This window comes from Protopterus annectens, chromosome 9.part0 (assembly GCF_019279795.1).
Source record: "Protopterus annectens isolate FY-2018-M chromosome 9.part0, PAN1.0, whole genome shotgun sequence".
NCBI classification, from domain to species: Eukaryota; Metazoa; Chordata; order Ceratodontiformes; family Protopteridae; genus Protopterus; species Protopterus annectens.
Window position 1 is genome coordinate 810111661 of NC_056743.1, and position 21785 is coordinate 810133445.

At 37.9% G+C, this 21785-nt stretch overlaps 1 protein-coding gene across 2 annotated transcripts in view; it reads right to left on the reverse strand.

Moving 5' to 3' along the window:
• Positions 1-1672: 1672 nt before the first annotated feature.
• TSFM (Ts translation elongation factor, mitochondrial) overlaps positions 1673-21785 on the reverse strand; it is a 38181-nt gene continuing 18068 nt past the window's right edge. For both annotated transcript variants that reach the window (XM_044083464.1, XM_044083465.1), the window contains exons 4-6: positions 10323-10445; positions 8315-8399; positions 1673-2230 (exon numbers count right to left, since the gene is read on the reverse strand). In XM_044083464.1, the coding sequence (XP_043939399.1) occupies positions 1809-2230; positions 8315-8399; positions 10323-10445 (630 nt within the window). In that variant the 3' untranslated portion in view covers positions 1673-1808. The remainder of the gene's footprint in view (positions 2231-8314; positions 8400-10322; positions 10446-21785) is intronic.

A 21785-nucleotide genomic window follows, 5' to 3' on the forward strand; every position in this document is an offset into this window, starting at 1 on the left:
TATGAACTATATCCATACTAACAAATGAACTGCAGTATCCCAGTATAGTTTCGCAAGGGATACTGTGTTAACACTACTCTTTGTTCAGTAATAAAATTTATTAGAATTGGTCTCATTAGAACAAAATAAAAAGAACTCCTTCCAAAGATCAAAAGCACTTGATACAACTACTCCGTCCCTTTTGCTCAACTGTCTAAAGGCACACTGGTAGTAGCCCTTCATGTGTGTCCTGGTTCAAATGATCTCCACTCTGAACCCTACATTAACAAGAAAGGCATACAGCTTACATTCATCCTGGTTCCACTTATGTTTGAAAAACTTGTAAATCTTGTGAAGCATCAATGTGGTAAACTTTATTTCATGCAATGCACAGATGACTCCACTCTGTGTGGGTTTCTCTACATATACAGTCTAGTCCCCCATGAACCATTATTACACAATGAAATGCTTACATGATGGTTCTGGATTCTCACTTTACAATGATAAAGACTGTGCCATGCTATAACAATATACTGGAAGTTTTCCACATTCACCACTTTATAGGGTCTCAAATCTTTAATGCTCACAAGAAAAGTAGAAAACCTTATAGTCTTTCCTGTATTAGTTTCTAGCTTTCAACTAACTCCTGCCATAAGTTTGCAAACGCTGTATATATGAACAGACAGAACTCCACCTGACAGCCAAACTGGAAAACCAAGCACTGAGATTGCAATGCTATTCACTGCACCAATATAAAGCTACCATTTAACATGCAATTAAATCCATAATGTGTCTGCAGTGTTTAGGAGAAGCCTGGTTTTCTTTTTAGTCGTCTTGCTTTATTTATACCTCCACATACAGGTAGTATTTTAATTGCATTCTGTCTGGTCATTCTAGTTGCCCCACCGTTAGTTTTTCTCTAGCATTGCTTGTTATGCAGTATATGCTTACACAAATGAACTCTGTGTAAATTTTAGTTGTGATTTTGCTGTGTGTACTTTGTTGCAAGGATTTAACTACAGCAGTTTTTCTCCAGAGGCCTGTGCTGAAATCAGGCTCTTGCTCAGTTGATCAGAGTCCTGATTTACTTACAAATCTGACAGCCTGATGGACGTGATGGTCAAATGACACTTTTCAGCCATTACTTGGGTTACAGGCATACAAAGTGCACATGAAGAAAGAACTGGTACACAAACATTCTGAAAACAGAGTGTAGCAAAGAAAAACATTTCTATGCATATATACATTTATATATGCGCGCGTGCACACAAATAAATTACACATGTATATGTATACACAAAAATATATAAATACATACACGTGTGTGTGTGTGTGTGTGTGTGTGTGTGTATATATATATATATATATATATATACACACACACACACACACACACACACACACACACACATATACATACACACACACACACACGATGTCTATACTACAGCAGAACCTCAGAAGTGGAGGAAGATAAAACAACTGTGAGACTGCTATTAACAAAAGCGCAGGAATGCTAATTTGCACACTTTGAACTCAGTGTGAATTAACAACCAAGTCTCCATTTGATAAGGCATCATTTTTTTCTAGCCAGGGATGAGACAGTACTTTAACAGTTTTAAAATTGTTGAAAACATAACTATGAAACTAAAACAATGTAATGAAAATATAATGAATGGCATGGGCTCGGTAATCTGATGCAGGATGGAGATGTTTAATACAGTTTTCATAGGCAAGTACTTTAAGAAAAAAAACAACTGCACTAAGCCTGCCAAGTCAAAACAGAGTGGCTTTCATACAGAATATAGTCCATTCCATTCAGTACACTTTCACGTTGCCTCAGCTGAATCAATTTCTTCACCACACTCAAACCGCACAAAGTCCAACACAGTGATATTGTTCACTTGCACATACTGCCCTACAGTGATGCCAGGGTCGAGCAGGAATGACTGTGCAAGCATTCTGGTCTCAGATTCTCCACTAGGCTCATCTTCAAGAGAACCAACAGAGAGTGGGACCATCCCAACCACATGCTGCCCAAGCTTGCGGCCAATGTCCTGCAGGTTAGTTCTTAAGTTTTCTGCTGACTGTTGACAGATCACTAAAGCACCATATTTTCCAAATAGCACAGTAGCATGGGAAGTAACTGCCGCATCAGGTAAAGCTCCATGCACATACGTTCCAATGTAGCAATCTGAGGGTGCTAGTACCCAAGCTGCTCGTCTCAGAGTCATATTCTCCCCGAGTTTTCCTTGAAACAAAACCAAGAATGAAAGGTTACAAATAGCAATACCACTTCTCTTATCAATAATCATAAATTCTAGAGCACATTTTATTAATGTTTGATAAGAATGCATAGTCTGGTGAAGGTGAAAGATGTGCAGTGATGAGACAAACCTGATACAGGACGCTCTGAAATATAGTGACCTTGTATCCCATTAATATACCTAAAGAATACACAGGCCTAGCAGATGACACACCAGAATCCTCCACCCCAATTCATTCACAGTTATGATCTGTGACCATAAAAGTAGCAATATGTACCAATTTCCCAGAAAGACTTTCTACCCATCTGTTAATAAAATGGATTTTGTCATCATTGGATACATTCTCTTCTGCTGTACCCACAGCCTGGGACAGACTTGAGATTTTTCTGTTTTTGAACAGTAGTCTTTCTTGGGTTTTCATGACCTAGCTTAAAACCATGAATTCAGAGTCTACTTCTTAGTAATCTGCTGCGATGCTAGAGTGGATTAGAAATTCTGTAGTCAAACAAAACTGCAAAACATACGGTTTGCTCAAATATATTTAAGTTTGTGGACATAAAAGTCAGCAGTATGGAAATCGGTTTTGGCCTTAACATCTGCAGTAATATCTTAAGAGTGGCAAATTATATATTTTTTATTCTAGCTGTGTTAAACAAGCCTTTTATTATGAAATACAACTTTAAAAGCTGATACAGGAACTGCGTGGTAGTACTGCAGGCAGATCATTTCTGTCCAATACATGCATCAGACAGAGAATTCTACACATCGTGTGGCAGCGGACACCCTGAGATTCTGTAAAAAAAAAGAAAAAAAGAAAAAAAGGAAAAAAACAACAAAAAAAAAAAAACAAAAAGAGACTCAGCAAGATATGCCAAGAGAGACTTAGCCCAATCAGCAGCAAATGCATCACACTGTGAAAACCAATAAGAACATTATTAACAGTATGTGACAATGAATAAACTTAACCCAACTCACAGTATATTTGTTTTGGTATTTCTTAACTATCAGTTTGCTTAATTAATTCACATAGGATTTCATTCTGAGATTTTAAGGAATGTAAATTACACTAACCAACTTAATAGCAAATGAACATAGCACGAGTTTCATTATTGAGAGAGCGCACAGTACCTTGTACCACTATCACTCCCTCATCACTTGGGAATGAAAATATGTGGTACTTTTTAATGTGGACCATGACAAGAAGGCATTCTAGGCACCTTCTCTAGGACAGTTTCTATACTGTCAAGGGCTAGAGGTCTCCAAAGAATTAGGTGCTGCGCAGTAATAAAACAAACTTGCAGGGCATGACACCTGCCCAAGCTGAATGGCACTCTGGTCCACCACATGGCCAATAACAGACAGTGGGCCATTCTTCTAGTCTGTGCTTAAGACACCAGACTAGCTTTGCCATGAAGGGAGGAAATACACAAGAAATCCAATTTTAAAAGGCTTGTTCTTGATGTAAGTAACTTACTCTGGTACAAGTCTACTTTATAGATGCGCCTTAAACTGCAGTAAGTCCCTTACACTGACAAAGTCTTTTGGAATCTGACCCAAGATGATTTCTTCAGAGAAGTGCTCACCCCAGAGATTACAGGGACTGGGTGTTGCTGCAGACTAAAAAGAGAAATGTGGGAACAGCTTGTGTCTGAAGCAGAAACCCTTCCTTTCCTACAACAAAATGGGAACAGGCTGCGCCTGAAGCAGAAACCCTTTTCTACAACAAAATGGGAACAGGCTGCGCCTGAAGCAGAAACCCTTCCCTTCCTACAACAAAAGTTCCACCATCTGTCAGCTGAATTTTGGCTGTTCAAGCCTCACCCCCACCCACCAGATTTACTTAACTACTGATATGTTCCAAGACAGCAGCTTAATAAGATCATAGGAAGTTAATAGGCTAAATGCCCTAGGGCCTTTACAAGCCTAGCCAAGTTCCACCATTATTTCTATGATCAGCACCAACTGCCCCTGTCCAAGAGGGACACAGGTGGTACCTCCAGGGTGAATTTATGGTTACCCATCCAACTGTCTAGATTACATCTGAAGAGGGCCAATGAGATGCTCTGTTTGACATGAAGTGGGAGTCTGTTCCAAAGGTGTGGTAACCTCTGAGACAAATCTGTCCCTCCAGCAGGTTCTAGTAATGTCACGTACCAGGCTAAGGTCTTTAGAGCGAGTAACCCGTGTACCATTTGACTTGTGGATAGGCAGCATTTCCCACAAAGTAGAGTCAAAGATTGCCTTATATGCAAGGCATAGATCGCCTCTTAGTAGTCTGTAGGAAACAGAAGTGCCGGTGATTTCAGACGATCCACATAGGACAGATGCTGAAGACCCTGAATTTTCCTTGTGAGGAAACTATGTGGTCTCCCCAACTGCTGCAGGTGCTTGGAAAGGTACATACCAAAAGGGGTGCTGTACTCAATTATTGGCCTGATGACGGAACAGTACAGAGAGGTTATAACCTCTTTTTCTGAAGGCAATGCTCTTATTTATGAGATGAGCAATAAAGAATGCCCTTCTTACCACTGTGGAGACATGGTGATCAAACGTATGGCTGCTGGCAACCTGTGTGTCCAGATCTCTTACCACTGAGTGAGTAAGGGTGTTGTTATTGATGTGGTAGTTAGAAGGAACACTGCACTTACCGAAAGGGGTGGTGATACAATTTTTTGCATTGAATTTAAGGCCATGACTTTGGCACCAATCATTTGTGTAAGACTCTCTTGTACGATACTGACATAATTTGGACATTACATGACTGCTCCCAGTTTGCAGTTATCAACAAACTTTGTCAACCACAGACCTTTAGTTTTAGCTTGTACTTCAGAGAAATAGATTTCAAACTGTAGAGGTCCCAGGACTGATTCCTGTGGAACACCACTGCTTAAAGGTCTGCAATTGGAGACAGAACCCATATAATCAAAATAGAGGAATCCATCAGTCAGAGACAGTTAACAACCCATCTAACTACATACCTCTCTTCTCTGTTCCTAATGTAAAATGAAAAATTATGCACAGTGCTAAATGCGTTCTTGTGCACATGCTCATAACAGGATAAAAGCCACACTGCCCGCTATAATGAGCAAAATTATTGGGGAGACAATTCTTACCTTTCTATGCATCTTTATGTTGAACCAAGATGATGTCTGAGCTCAGGTCACTGAATCAAAAATATACACACAAAATTTTCTGCAGCAAACTAATGCAAGATAAAAAGTTATTGGGGATGATTAAAAATATTATGGTGGCCACCCCCAAAGATAGTTTACGGTCCGTGCCGAATTCAGTCTGGATCACAGAGAGGGATGCCAGTGGCAGTGGAGTGTAGATGGTGGAAGGTAAGTCTACTTGAGAATAAGTTTAATCTACGTGCTCAACAGTTTGAATACCAAGCAAACATCTCACATAAGAAGGCTATTTATTAGTTTAGTGAGATCTCTATTGTTTCAAAGTATGGCTAATATTTTTTTCAAGTGGCTGATCTGGTATGCAGCCCAGCCAGACTATCCCCCTGCAGAGGTCTTCCCCTCATCACTGTGTGAGGACGCTGTATGTTTTTCATTGGATAATGCTGCCACGGTCAGGCAATCTTTAGTCCATGATGTGTCCATGGTGCACTACTGTGCGACTTGTGTTGATATATCCTGTATGTTGCAGTTTGAATTTCAGTACATCGACTTTGATGAGGTCATGAATGTGGCTTTATCACTGTACTATGCTGCATCGTGGCCGAATAAGACCATAATTTATTTTTTGGTCATTTTTGACACTTCTACCTATCAGATGATCGACCTGTTCAGACCTCATCATTTGAGCAAGGGATGACCAAGAGAGGTGCCATCATTTTGAAGGCCATTAGGGGTGGTTAGAGGATTTTCTCTTTATGTCCAACTTTGCTGTTGCAGCTGTCCGAATTGCATAGCCAAAGGGGGGCATACAGTAGGTTGTCAGTACTTGTCATTCCTCACATCTGCAAGGGAAGTATCCAGCAAATAGCCCCATTCCTCCCCTCAAGCATGGGTAGCGGTTTCTCCAGTGTCTATCAAAGAAACTTGTGTTCCCCCATGTGAACCCCAAGTGCCTTCAACTGTCCTCAACCCACAGGAGAGGTAAGTGGGCCGCACTTCTTTACTCCTCTCTCTGCCTGGCTCCTCTACTGCCAGTGCTGTAAACTGAACCTGTCACCTGGGTCACAGTAACGATTCTATCCCTCTGCACCACAAAGCCAGGCTAAGGCAATAAATCTTGCTGCAATTCAAAAATTAAATTTCAAACTGCCAGCTCCTCTTGTTTTTTCCATCGTGATTAACATGGGCCTTTACAACCACCACTCTAAAATAAACCATGACATAATCAGAACTTAGTTGACTACAACTCCTCCCTCCCTCATCTTTTGGTACTGTTTAATTTATACCCAGAAGCAGTCCTACTTGATATCCAATGGGGTGTTCCAGTTTGGTTTTACATTTAGGTGCACAACTGAACAACCTTTATTTAGGGTTGCTAATGATTTAAAGCTGGTACAAAAGCAAAGGTTACTTTCTGTCCTGGAACTCCTAAATCTCTTGGAGGCTTCTGGCATTGCAGGCCACGGAACTGGGATACAGCACCAGAAACTACACTGCTGTATCTCTGTCACTGTATTCCAGAGCTTTTTCTCTTACTTCTCTGGCCACTGACTGTGGTTTCTAGGATAAATTCCTCCAGAAGTCACTCAGTAGAGCAGGGGTACGCCTCATGACTTCATACCAGCACCATTGTTTATTCACATTGCTTTTGCTGCGTCTGAACTGTGTTAAGAGGTCTGTATTCACACTAATGTTATGTTTAGCCAGCAGTATGTGCTTGAAGACAGCACTTTTAAAAACCATCTGGAATGTATCCTTAAATGGATATCAGGAAAATGAATGAGATAATCTTGCAAAGACCGAAGCAGTTCTATTCATGCCAATATGGCAATCAGATCTTCCACTCCTTATAAGGGATGGTTAACTAATATTTCAGTTATATAATCTGGGAGAGATTCCCAATAGAAACCTTACACCAAAAAAGACCAGGTTTCAGCTGTTGTCAAGATAGCGTATCATCAAATTTCCACCTTAAGAATGCTGCTTGGATTTGGGACCTTGTTCTATTTATGGGTCTTACGACACTGACTCATACACTGGCAATATCCGACTTAAATTAGTCCCATGCACTTCAGCTTGGGCTCCTGGATGGTGAAGGTGAATCTGTATCAAATGCACAATTATAATAAGGTTATCAGTCACAGGACAGTCTTATCGTCCAACCTCTTTCTTGCTGCCAAACATTCCAAGGTCTACTTTTGTGATCGCTGTCTTTACATATTGGACTCTACATGATCTAAGCCTTATTTAACCAAACAGGATGGTACCCTACTCCTTTCTAGGCCTAAGAAGCTATCAGGTGAGGGTCTGCTAATGTCCTAAGGGTCAGGCTGGAAAAATCTCTCAGGATGTCATTTGCTTATATTGCCATGACCCTCTGAAATTGGCCATTTTCCCTGATCTACATAATGCAATATGGAGTCCTCAATCAGGAGGCCCCTGAAGTTCTACCTTTTGGAAGGTATCCTTACAGTCATGCAGATGTTTTCGCACTTAATTTAATTAAAATTGTACTTACTAAATCTCTTGTTCACTAAACTTGTAAGCATTTCTGCCATATTCACAAACTGAGTGAGAATTTTATTTTCACAATGCTTACATTAAGCATCTAAACCTAGGTGGGAGCAGTATTTTACCCAAAGCAACCATGTCAAATTTTCAGACTAGGTTTTAATTTATCTGTACAACACAAAAACTGTATGGTCACAAAAGTTAAACCATGCAAATAATTATTTACAACATAAAATATTTAAAACTTATCTTGTTTGCTGTATTCTCCCTGGTTACCTTATGTATCACTCTCTCTCTATAAGAGACTAGTACTGTAGTAACTTAGAGGTTTCACTGCTGACTTGACTGACATTATCATATAGAGTATTATGAAATCAAACTGATTGCTTCAGGATTGAATGAGCCAAAGTGATGTAAAACACTTACCAACAGTGAGTGCTAGCTGGTCAGGAAGAGATTTTCCAGAAATACTGCATTTCAGTTGTGAGAGTTCACTGGGTCCTAGAAAACCCTTGGTAGAAAGAAAAAAATATATAATTTGAAAGTTCTGAAACAGCACAGTGCAGTCTCACTGTCAAAGGATCACAGCATGATGAGACTTCTACGAGAAGGGGGATTTGAACATTAACAAAAATCTTTCATACTAGGAAATTTATATATGTGCAAAGGGCCACAGGAGAGGAGCACAAGATAATGTCCTCTTCCTCAAACTTGATTTATGCTTCACAAAATCCCATTTCATAAAACCTCATTTTGCATTTACCTCCACATACTGCAATGCCACAAAGATGCAAACTTGGTGAGTTTACTGCCCACACAAGTGCTTCCCAAGTCCATTCTGGAAGACTCCAGTTTGTAAAACATAACTAATGTTTGCTGTAAGCTGGAATATATACATTACCAAAGTACAGAGTTCCTATACATCCACCCCAATGTATGTGTATACTGGTGTGATTACACTGTCAAATGTTGTGGACTAGGTCACTCTCATAATAATTATGCTGTTCATCAGAATGAATGTACATTTCTGTGAGCTTATACTTTTTTTAATAATGCTGTCCTTTCCTGAACATGCTACTGCAGTCATATATATATTGTAATTTTGTAATAATCCCCTTCTGTGTCTACTTTTTGTCCAAGCCCCACCCCAGCCCGCAGTGATCTCAAGTACAACTGCACCCCACCCATCTACCTACTGCTAAGTTTATTTCTCATATGCACCATCAAGGCACATCATTTTTAGAGGCCCTTCTCCAGTGAAAATTATTAATATATATTTTTTTATTTATCTGCTGGGTATGTGGGCTTGTCTGTGGGGCCCTTTTTAGTCATAAGCCAGGGCACAAGAGTAGGAAGTAATATAAAAATACATATGGAAAGTGTAATAGTCAATTAGTCAGCATGATTAACCTTGCAGAGTTCAACAAGCTGGCATTAACAACAAGAACCAGTGGACGGCATTAGCTCCATCAGACCGTAGGCAGAGAAAGGATCCACTCTGGTTTCAGGGATAACAGTTCATTACCTGTCAGCATATGAAGTGTCACTGTAGGGAGTAAAAAAAACCTTCCTTCCTTGCACTTAAATTTTATGCTCAGGGCAACCTTCTGTGTCATCACCTATTTAAAAATGACTCTGCATACTGTCTGTGACTAGAGGACAAACCTATGATGGGTAACATCCCAACCCTTGCACTGAGGAAGGAACGTAGGCACTGTCCATATAGTTCCCTCACTCTTCTGGCTGGACAGTCACAAACCATCTTACGGGAAAGGTATACATGTACTTATTCCATCTTTATTACTGTCTGTCATCTCCCTAGAATGAATGACTGAATGAGGGAAGAGTCTTATATAACAGGTATCTATACTACATGGGAGACTGACAGCCATATCCTATACTGTCCTGTCACTTCAGCACAATCCCATCTCAGCTGTGATCAACATCTTCAGTTGGGAATCACACAAACTAATGACACAACTGCTAAGAAAGCAAGCCCTGATCCTAAGAATTCCTCGCGGCTGCTCTAAGAATGCTCCACCCACCAAAGGAGGTCTTTCAAAGCAGACTTTGAAGCTCCAGCCAACTCATGTGGTCTGGCTCTAATGATGACAGAGGTTCATTCCTGAATACATCTCACCATTTACACCGAATGTTGTGGACCTACAAGAGTAAGCCAAGCAACATCAATACTAGTCAAATCCCTCTGTGTAACTATCTAATATACACATCTATGAATAATACCACCAAGCAAAAAAATTAAAAAAAGAGATTAAAAATGCTACAGTAATGAATAAATGTCCACCACAAAGGTTAATCATAAGACTAGCTAAAGTAATTTACAACAGAAACCAGTCATTTACATTTTCAACTTGGGAGCTAGCTAGGCAAAAGTCAATTCTTGCAATATACCAAAGGGTTACTAAAAAGATACCTTGCAATACGCAGATAGATTCTCTCTTTTTTCCTTGTGATGCACCATGGCAGCAAGTGCAGTTTGCTTGACCAGCTCCTGGAAAGTGGCATTCCTTGCAACAAAATCTGTTTCACAGTTCACCTGTGAACAAAACAAGAACAAGTAAACACTCTGTGGAAATTAATGTAGTAACAAAAACAGGCACCCACAGTTACAAGACCACAGCTCACTGAAACGTAGAATTCAACAAAATCCGTAGCATATCTCCAGAGGAAAGATGACTTTACCAGACTGTATAGTGAGCACGGCCACAGAGATCTGGCTCAGTCATGATTTCTCTCATTAGGGATAAGCAGCAGTTGTGGAGTGGTTTGCTATCAGTAAAAATGCATCACTGATGAAGTCAGTACAGCCTAGAAATTAAGACTTAAACAAAAAAAGCAGGGATTGTGACAGGTAGAAACACCAACATGGGTGCTTGAGAGGGGGTTAGCACCAGCGCCCCACCATACATACTTGCGCAATACATACTTGTGCAATCAGGCTGATGCATGTCCAAAAAGGAATTTTAACTCAAGATTATAGGTACATTATGTAATCAAAAGACCCAGAGCATGATATCTATCCATAATTTAGTGCCTCCTTGAAGATCAGACATACACCTCTCCATTATATGTACACATACAAGGATTTCTTAGGTTGACAGTTCGGTGAAAAGCAATTAAAAGTTATATTTTGGTAAAACTTTTAATAATTAAACTTTAGCCAGTGGCAGTTTACCAGCTAAAAGGAATGTTTTACAAACTGATCATGCATAATGCACAGTGTCCACCTCCATACTACTGAGGTTGTCAAGCCTCTGGAATGATGAATATGTGCTTTTCTAGCAAAATGAAATCCACCTCCTTTATCTGAAATTTGGCAATTCCATTGTAGAAAATCATGCTGCTTGCCAGTTTTTGATAAACAATATGATGAACTGCTTTTCAGTGAACTATTCTGAATCTGCTTTCTTCACAAGTTCTGTATTACTGGCAACATTTTATATTGTAATAACTTATATGCTTGTTGTCCAATATGTGTTATAATTAGTGTGACAGAAAAATAAGGCAAGAAACTGAATGGATGGTTGCAGAGGTATACAACAAACTGTCAAAAGACAGATGCCTATTCACAGAGGATACAACACTTTGCTCACACACATGCCCCAAAAGTACACTGGTGACATGCTGAAATGGCCAACAAATGAATCTTGAAGGAGGAGTAAGACAGCCCATAGGAAAGTAACTTTCAGAAATGTTGTAAAACTACAGAAACACTATCCCTGAATGGGTGCTAGTTATGTTGCTGGCACCAACAAGAAAACATTTTTCATTTGCTAATATATAATTTTCTAGTAGTGAGGCTTTCTGGTCTCAGAACCTGCTGCACACCCTCATATCACAGGTGCCTAAAAGGAATTAAGACCTTATCATCCAGGTAGTCAGATGACATTATTTGGGGTTAGGAAGTATTAAAACACCCCTTTTCTTGTGTGAGTAGATCCATTCTGTGAGGAAGTTTGTGGTAATTATCCTTGGCCAACTCCAAAAGAAAGGATAACCACTGTTGCCTGGGTTAGAAGGGAGTCACCATAATGATTTTGATGTATTCTTTCTGAATCTTCAGAAGTACCCTGGATAATAGTGGAAAGGGTGGAAAAGCAAACAGGAACATTCCTGACCAATGGAAAAAAAAACATCCGTCTTCCAGCCCTTCTCCTGGAGCAGAATTTTGCCATCTGATTATTTGGAGGAGGCAAAATGGTATACTCGAGGACCTGCCCACAGATGGGATCTATTCTGATCTTGCTTCCATTTGTGAGGATCTTCCTTTATCCTGCTCAGCTTTGTCTGGCACAAAATTTTGCTCTGATGAATGTAGGACACTTGTAGAATGAAACTGTGCTTTAAAGCTACATAAAAACAAAAAAGCAAAAATGAGCCAGCAGCAAGTGGACTGAGTTTAAACAAAAAGTAGTTTAATAAAAACTACTCAAACAGCATTGTGGCATCCTAACACAAACCGGTTTCGGCCACGGTTGTAAACCTAGCCTTCTTCAGTGTACAGCAAGGAGGCTTATCAAAATTGCTGTATTTAAACAAGTAGAGTCATACTGATTGGTTAAAAGGTTTTTGAACATTTGCTGATAAACAATCAGCATAAATAATGAAAATTAATACATTCAAAATACATTATGGACCAGAATACATTCAGTAATACTGAAATTAACTATATCTATATATATATATTTTTATACATATGTATGTATTCTAGATATTGAAACACCAATTATACATAATCCAATATCCAACAAAGATGTATCATATATGCAAGTCTTTGTTTATAAACATTCATTTAGCCCTGGATTGAATAATGCACCCAATTTAGTTATCCATTTCTTTTCTTTTAAGTTAAGTTTATTATGCCAACCACTCTTATTGGTTCTATCACCAATAATTTTATCAATAATGGTAAAATGAAATTTTGCAGTGCCATGGGAGAGAGTATGTTTGTATAGTGCGTTGGTTATTTTCTTGCATCTAATGTCACTGAGATGCTCAGAGATACGTAGTTTGACTGGTCGTGACGTCTGCCCAACATAAAATGAGTGGCAGGTGCAACAAGCCAAATAAATGGCCCAATCCGTGTTACAATTGGCAAAAAATGTAATGTCAAAGACTGTGTTGGTATTCCTGCTAGTGAACTCCTTGATTTTCAACATGTGCTTGCAATAGACCTTTTAACCAATCAGTATGGCTCTACTTGTTTAAATACAGCAATTTTGATAAGCCTCCTTGCTGTACACTGAAGAAGGCTAGGTTTACAACCGTGGCCGAAACCGGTTTGTGTTAGGATGCCACAATGCTGTTTGAGTAGTTTTTATTAAACTACTTTTTGTTTAAACTCAGTCTACTTGCTGCTGGCTCATTTTTGCTTTTTGGGTTTATTCACGGAGAGCCGTGCAGCTCCTTACGCGCAGGGGGACATTTTTGTACGTTACTCCTTTTCTTTCTCCTGCTGGGGGAAACATGGTGGACTGTGTCGTCGCATTTGCGGCCAGGCGTTTGGTTTACCTATTTGGATTTAATTTCAAATTATTCTTGGACCGCTTTGTATCCTATTTCTAAAGGGGCCTTTGTGAATCCTGTTTTGCACGCAAATTGCCACATATCACCAGAGGAACATCAGATGTTCTTTATTTATACCAACTGCAGTATAAGGGAGATAATCTCCGGTAATGTTTGTGTGTACCATTGGGTGAGTGGTTTACTTATACACAGACTGGGCAAATTACGATCTCGTTTTGGGCTCTTTGAAGCATCTATTTGACATGATACTAAGGAAACCATTTTTTTCAATTAATGATGTTTGTATGTGCGTGGTTTAATTTTCAACATGGCGAACTAGAACTAAAGCTGCGGATGTTTCCAGTGAATAACGTTTGAATATTGGCTGACAACTGCTTATACATTTGGGGAACTTCATCAAACCATTTGATATATTTTATTTCATAAAGGCAGAAGTTATATTTTCTACTTTGTTATGGTTGGTCTTCAGTAGACACCATCGGAACATTGGTTAAACAACCTTTTTTACATCTGGGGATTGTGATTTAACTGTTGGAGCTATCGGGTCCATATTCTGTTCTATGACTCAACAGACCGCGACTTACATACTTGTGGAACTTTATGAAAGTAGTTGATATATATTTTTCTGAAGGGCGGAATCTATATTTTCCATTTTTTGGCTGATCTTCAGTATATATTATTGGAACATTGGTTAACAACCTTTTTTACATCTAGGGGTTGTGATTCTATTTTTTGAGTTACTGTGACTATTTTTGTTTCATGATGCAACTTTATATAAACATTTGATTTTCTTTATGGGTATGATTTACATTTTCTTGTATAATTTCGTTACGGCTATTTCTGGGCCAGCGCCATTTGCATTTTGATGCAATTAGGATTGGACTACATCTCCCGTCACTTGATAGTTATCATCAGAAAATGTCTAAAAGGGACTGCATCTTAATTATTTTTTATAATACAGGTGGACATTTTTTCTAGCTTCAATTTGGAGTCATTTTGCTGGACTCTATACTGTGCTTCATTTCTATTTGTTAACAACAATAATTATGTCTCTTTGTCTATACTGTGATTTATTTCAGAAATTTGGATAATTATTGATATATATACATAACTATTGTTTACATTTATGATCTCTAGTTAGCATTTTGTTGCGCATTTATTTTTTATGCTCTTTGTTGTGGGGGCTTATGTATATGCTGGGCAACATTATTTCATTGATTTTTCACTTTTGAAAAATATTTATCCTGAGCAATTCTATATGCTATCTAAGGGTCAACACTAACAAATTTTGAAATAACATAGTTGATTTATGACTGTTTTCCCTACAGTATATTAGAGACATTGATGATTTATGAAGCTTATTATCTTTACAGTTAGGAACTAAGTCATATGACTCTACATAATATTACTATTTTGGAGCCCCTATGACTGATTTAACTATAGTATAAGCTAACTATTTGTTTAGTTTGGCTTATTGAGTCAGTATCTGCCCATGACTTGCTTTATACAATTTGAATAATATCAGTGTATTTTGGCAAATAGCTACATCTAAATATATTTTCCACTTCACTGAGCTAACGCACACAATTATCTTCTGGGTCTTATTTTTTTCACTACTGGGACTATCCTTTTTTAATTTTAATAAAAATTAGATATTTGTATGCCAAACTACAGATCTTTGATTGTCTTCACAAGTCATTATCTAAGTACCATTATTGTCCTGTACCAGACGTGGCTATAACGAACTAACTTTTAGTATTATTGTGCATTGCCATTATTGTCTGATTATTGCTAGATCATTTGATCTTTCTATACAGGCCGTGGTTTTACTTAAGAACAATTTTGGATACATTATGGATCTCAAAAAGTTACTTTTGGATCTATCATCGGATAAAGATGATATTGCAGCATTTGGCATTGGTGATGACACCACTGTTTCAGGGAATATGATCTCTTTAAAACCTGAACAAAATGTGAACAACAATTTGCTGCATTAAATAAAAATATGAAGGCACTGAGATCTTGTGTTTGGCATCACAAATTATTAAAAGCCTATTTGGTAAAGGGCATTTGCCCTAGGGGTCTCAGAGTGAAAATACAGCCCTTGGTGGCTAGCCCCGATGAGAATTTACTTACGGAATGGACCTCTATCCAACAGGAATGCTCAATGAAGTTTGTGAAATCTCTATCTGATTATTACACTAGAATCATTGAGAGTGAAACCACTTTAGTTCTTAAGTCTATTGAGGAATGCAATCATTATCAAAATGAAACTTTTTTTCCCACTTTATTAACAAAATTGAGTACTGAACTGTTAAGTTTTGATACTATTCTGAAAGAAAGAAAACTCAAAAAGTTTTCTCGTGACCTTTCAGACTATGATAAGGGACAACCGTTCAAGAATATTAGGCATGTCCGATTCCAAGAAGGACATAATGTTAACAAACAATTTTCTAAATCCAAAAGGAAACGTCCACGCCCATATTAAAGGGCATAGTAACAATACTGAGTCCACTGACTTTGAAACCTCTGGCACAGATACTGACACACAGTCCACTATTGATTCCCCACCAACGAAAACTATGTATCCCCTTTAGGGGACACAGAGGGAGGAGGAGGGGGGGCAGGAAGCATAGAAAAAGTCACCAGTCTTCAGAATTTGTTGGAGATATTGACCAAAAAGTAAACAATGTATGTAACATATCCAGTACTACACTAACAGATGAACAGATATCTTTATTAAATAAAGGTCTATCTTTCATTCCTGGCTTTTTTGTTCCAGAAGATTTATTCACTAATGATTTATTTGCATTCTGCAGACTCATCAACCTAAAATTGTTTTACCAGGATCAAGATGATCCAGAATACTCACAAATGGAATCTTTCAAATATCACACCTCCAAGTTCACTCCCCCTATGCATCCAACTGTTAATCTCTTTTTGGAAGTGTACTTAATGAGTTACATTTTAAGCATAACTATGACATACCTATGTCCAATAACATTACTGATGGTGAAAATCTTGCCTAGAGGAACTTGTAATAAAGATTTGGTAATTATCAACGAGATAAAGGAGGGGCAGTGGTAGTGCTAGATTGGTGTGATTATGACATTGAAGCACATAAACAACTTAATGATGTTAAGTATTATACAAAAATGCCACTGGACCCCACCTCAGTTTTTAAAAAGGATATTGATGATTTTCTGAACTCTGCTGTTGACAATGGCATTATCAATAAAAAAACACTCTATCATTTAACTATTACTGATCCTACTAGACAATATATTTATTTTCTACCAAAAATACATAAGGATCTTTTACATCCACCTGGAAGGCCCATTGTGTCAGGTATGGGGTCGATTACTGAACCTCTTTCTGAATTCCTAACTATGCATTTAAAGCCTCTGTTAATACATGTTAGATCACGAATACAAGACACTACTCAATTTTTGAGTATTGTAAATGACATGCAGTTGGATTCAGATTGGTTGCTTTGTACCTTGGACGTAAGTTCACTTTACACTAACATTCCACATTGGGGAGGACTTGATGCAATTGAATTTTGGCTCAATGAATCCAAATTATACCAACCTGGATTCAATACTCTTTTGTTAAATTTGACTGAGCATGTTTTGACTAAAAATGTTTTTTTCTACAACCAGGAATGTTACCTACAGATCAGAGGTACAGCTATGGGGGCATCTTTGCCCCATATATGCAGATCTGTTTATGGCATATATTGAACAAATTATGATCTATGATGACACTCATAATTTGTTTTGCCAGAAATTGATATCTGGCGAGATACTTGGATGATTGCTGGATGGTGTGGAGATCGGATGTTCCATATCTCCAGGAATTTATGGAATATCTGAATGATAATAAATGGGGAATACAATTTACTATTACCTATGACCAAAAATCAATTACATTTTTGGATGTTTTGGTAACTAGAAACAATGACAACACCTTAACAACTGAAACTCATAGAAAATTCCGTCAGTACAATACGATTCTCCACGCATCCAGCTTTCATCCAAAACATATTGCAAAGAACATCCCTAAATCACAATTTATCAGGATTAGGCGTAACTGTTCTGATAATAATACTTTTGTCAATCATGCTCAGGATTTGTATAATAGATTTATTGAGAGGGGCTATAATTCAGGATATGTGACTATGGCTCAGAATTATGCATCTGGTTTACATAGACCTAATTTATTAACATATCAAAAGAAGCTCATCAAGTCTAATAAATTAAGATTTACCACCACATTTGGTAGAAATACTAACAACTTTATTAAGATCATCAGGGACAACTGGAATATACTGGAGGCCGATGTTAGAACTAAAAACATTATTCCTGACAAATGCCTATTCTCTTTTCGAAAAGGCAAGAATTTGGCTGGCCATTTCAATCACTACAAACATCATTATGAATCCACCTTACCGCAGGTGTATCAAACCACTATTTTGGGTGACAAGCTCATAGGTTCCTTTCCATGTGGCCACTGTGTCAATTGCAAGCACATGTTGAAAATCAAGGAGTTCACTAGCAGGAATACCAACACAGTCTTTGACATTACATTTTTTGCCAATTGTAACACGGATTGGGCCATTTATTTGGCTTGTTGCACCTGCCACTCATTTTATGTTGGGCAGACGTCCGCGACCAGTCAAACTACGTATCTCTGAGCATCTCAGTGACATTAGATGCAAGAAAATAACCAACGCACTACACAAACATACTCTCACCCATGGCACTGCAAAATTTCATTTTACCATTATTGATAAAATTATTGGTGATAGAACCAATAAGAGTGGTTGGCATAATAAACTTAACTTAAAAGAAAAGAAATGGATAACTAAATTGGGTGCATTATTCAATCCAGGGCTAAATGAATGTTTATAAACAAAGACTTGCATATATGATACATCTTTGTTGGATATTGGATTATGTATAATTGGTGTTTCAATATCTAGAATACATACATATGTATAAAAATATATATATATATATAGATATAGTTAATTTCAGTATTACTGAATGTATTCTGGTCCATAATGTATTTTGAATGTATTAATTTTCATTATTTATGCTGATTGTTTATCAGCAAATGTTCAAAAACCTTTTAACCAATCAGTATGGCTCTACTTGTTTAAATACAGCAATTTTGATAAGCCTCCTTGCTGTACACTGAAGAAGGCTAGGTTTACAACCGTGGCCGAAACCGGTTTGTGTTAGGATGCCACAATGCTGTTTGAGTAGTTTTTATTAAACTACTTTTTGTTTAAACTCAGTCCACTTGCTGCTGGCTCATTTTTGCTTTTTGGGTTTATTCACGGAGAGCCGTGCAGCTCCTTACGCGCAGGGGGACATTTTTGTACTTTAAAGCTACATCTCATGCTAACAGGACTAATCTGCATAAGGGTAAGACCTGGTTCTCCCTTGCTTGTTTACGTACCACATCACTGTGGCAGTGTCTGTAACTACAAATGGTTCTGGAGACCAAGGGTGACTCAAAGAATTGAGTTCCTTGATAAAGACAAGCATCTCTTTTTATATTTATGTGCTTTTGTCTGTTTTTGTTGGTCTTTACACTTTAATATACATTTTTTAAAGCAGCTGTGGTGCAACATTTAGTGAAGGTTGAAAAGCCTACTTACTGAGTTGCCACATAGGGGAACAGACTATTGCAAAATGTAGATGTTGAAGTTCAGTGCCAGTATGTCTGTATGTGATTAACACTTGGGTACAGCCATTAGTGTGTGCATGGTGCACCTTTGGACATTTCTATAAATACTAAATGGCTACTTTTAGTAACCATTCCCATTAAAGAAACTAGCCCTTGCAACACTCTTCCACAACACTCTTTGTGGCAATCAGTGAACCCCTTCCCTATAGTAATCTACCCATATTGATGGTAACCAGTGAAAATCCCTCCAACACGCACTCCTGACCCTAAAGCTAATCAGGACACACTGGCTACCAATCAGTGTAAGTGATTCAATAAGACTTATAACACATTTTGGATTTACTTTCAAATTTCGAAATACCACAATGCCGAATTGCAAAATCTTGAGACTACAAACTCGAAACCACAAAACACTGAAACTTTAATAATAATAGTAATAAATGCCTAATATTTGCCTTAAAATTCTAATTCTGTAATCTAACAGTTAACTCTAACATCTTAGTTTATATATATATTTTTTTTTTTTTTAATTTTTTACACGAACAGATATTCACTACAGCACTAGCATTTCTCACTGGGAAAACCACTCTAATCCAACTACATAAAATGTCAACATTAGCAGTTCTACAATATTATAATCCACAAAAATAAGCCAACAAATTTGCAATAAAGTAAAGAATTCACATTACTGGCTTAACAAAACAATTCTAAATAAGCTACAAGAGGGTCTCACCCAAACAAATGACTGGTCCAAGAAACATGGCCTCAAGCTAAATGCCAAAAAATGCATCATCATCCCCTTTGGGGAGAGTGATGCCCCTCAAATTATCACATTAATAACAATGTTGTAAGCACGCAATCAATTGTGAGGTGCTTGGGCACCCAGGTTGATAGAAACCTGACTTTTGACCACCACGTTTGTCTCCGTTGTACAGAAAGCATTTTACATGGCCCACCTCATTAGCAAAGGTATCACATCCAGGGACAAGGAGAGGTCATAACATCCCTGTATTCTTCCTTTATAAGAGGCATTACTGAGTGCAAAGCCCCTTTTGGCATGTGCCTCAGCAAAACACCCTACCAAAAGAAAGACTACAACCATTTCTGACAAAAAAAGGTCAAAGAACTAAGTTCACTTAAGTTTTCCAAACAGACTAAAAAGCTTCTTGCTTTCCTCACTATAAATGTCATCACTGGCTTGCTTTCCAGGCTAAGAAAGATCCTGCCTTAAGAGACTTCCTCCACTTCAGAAATGCTCACTGCAAAGACCATAGCCTTCACTGCAACATAAACAAGCCACTTTGTATGGACTGGTTCTTGATACAAAAACTTCAACTTCTGTAAAAAGCTCCTCTCATTATCAAAGTAGTTCAGCAATACGACAACTGGATGGAGAGCCATAAATGTACTCCTTGAGTAAGCAGCATAACCTTTATCAAACTGGATGGAAAATCCACATACTAAACTTTCCTAGCTGGATGGCTAAGATCTAATATTGGTTACTCAAGTTAATTGCCCAAGACGAGGGGCCTATTTAACTAAGAATTCCATTTGCAGAAATATATTAAGTATACATATTAAATCTCTCTCACTTTCTCACACACCCACACAGAAGGAGCCCCTACACTTCTAAAATAGGCAACCCCAGTAATCACATGACACGCACTCACTGAATTAAACTATCTGGAAAAAAAAAATCATACTAGAGATGGACTCATCCATCCAATTTCCCATCACCAAAAGGACCATCAATAAATTAGCAAACAACTGCTCAGCAAAAGGTAAATCAATAAGAATTCAAACTCTAAAGATCATACTACATACTGGAATAAACATACAACTTCCCTCCAATCTAAAGCCATTTGACATTCAGACATTTTAATTTGTGCAGAAGTTATTCACAGACTAACAGTTTACTGAGCTGTCACACTAGCACTCCAAGCTTACGTTCAACCAATGAAGCGTACTTTTCAATTCCAAAATAATTAAGTAGCTTAATAAGAAGGTTACTTGCAAGGTTACATGACCGTTTATATTGGCAATAAGCAAAATATTAAAAAGTCTCTGTTTCTTGTAATTATGCTGAAAAGTCTTCCAAGGTAAATACAAACTTCTGATTTAGTATGGAACCGTACCTCTTAACCTTAGAGCAAGATATCTGGAGAAAGAGAAAAATAAAAGTGGGACACAGGCCCCAAAATAGTTATGCATCACAGACACCATTAAAACAACTGTAGCTGCAAACATTATACATCACTTATAATCTTTCTATCCCATCATTGTCAGTTAAGCATTATATGGCTCATTCAATCCTGCCTTCTTTTGCAACATTGAAAACAATGCTTTGAAATTACAAATGGATTAAAAATAATAAATAAAACACATTGCATCCACATCCTGCAACTTCCTACCTGCAAATAACCACAGAGCTTTCACTGAAACTAGGGCTGCTTGTTTCCCAGGAATGATAGCTCTCCCTAATTAAATCTAATAGGATACAATCTATCTACCAGGATCTGGACTACCTGAAATAAATTAAATTATGGTCTGCAAACAGCAAGTGCACTTTATTTACTTAAACTATATTTCTAAGATCACTTAATGTATTTTTTCAGTAACATTCCAATATCCATTTCCAGGTCACTTTACAAGC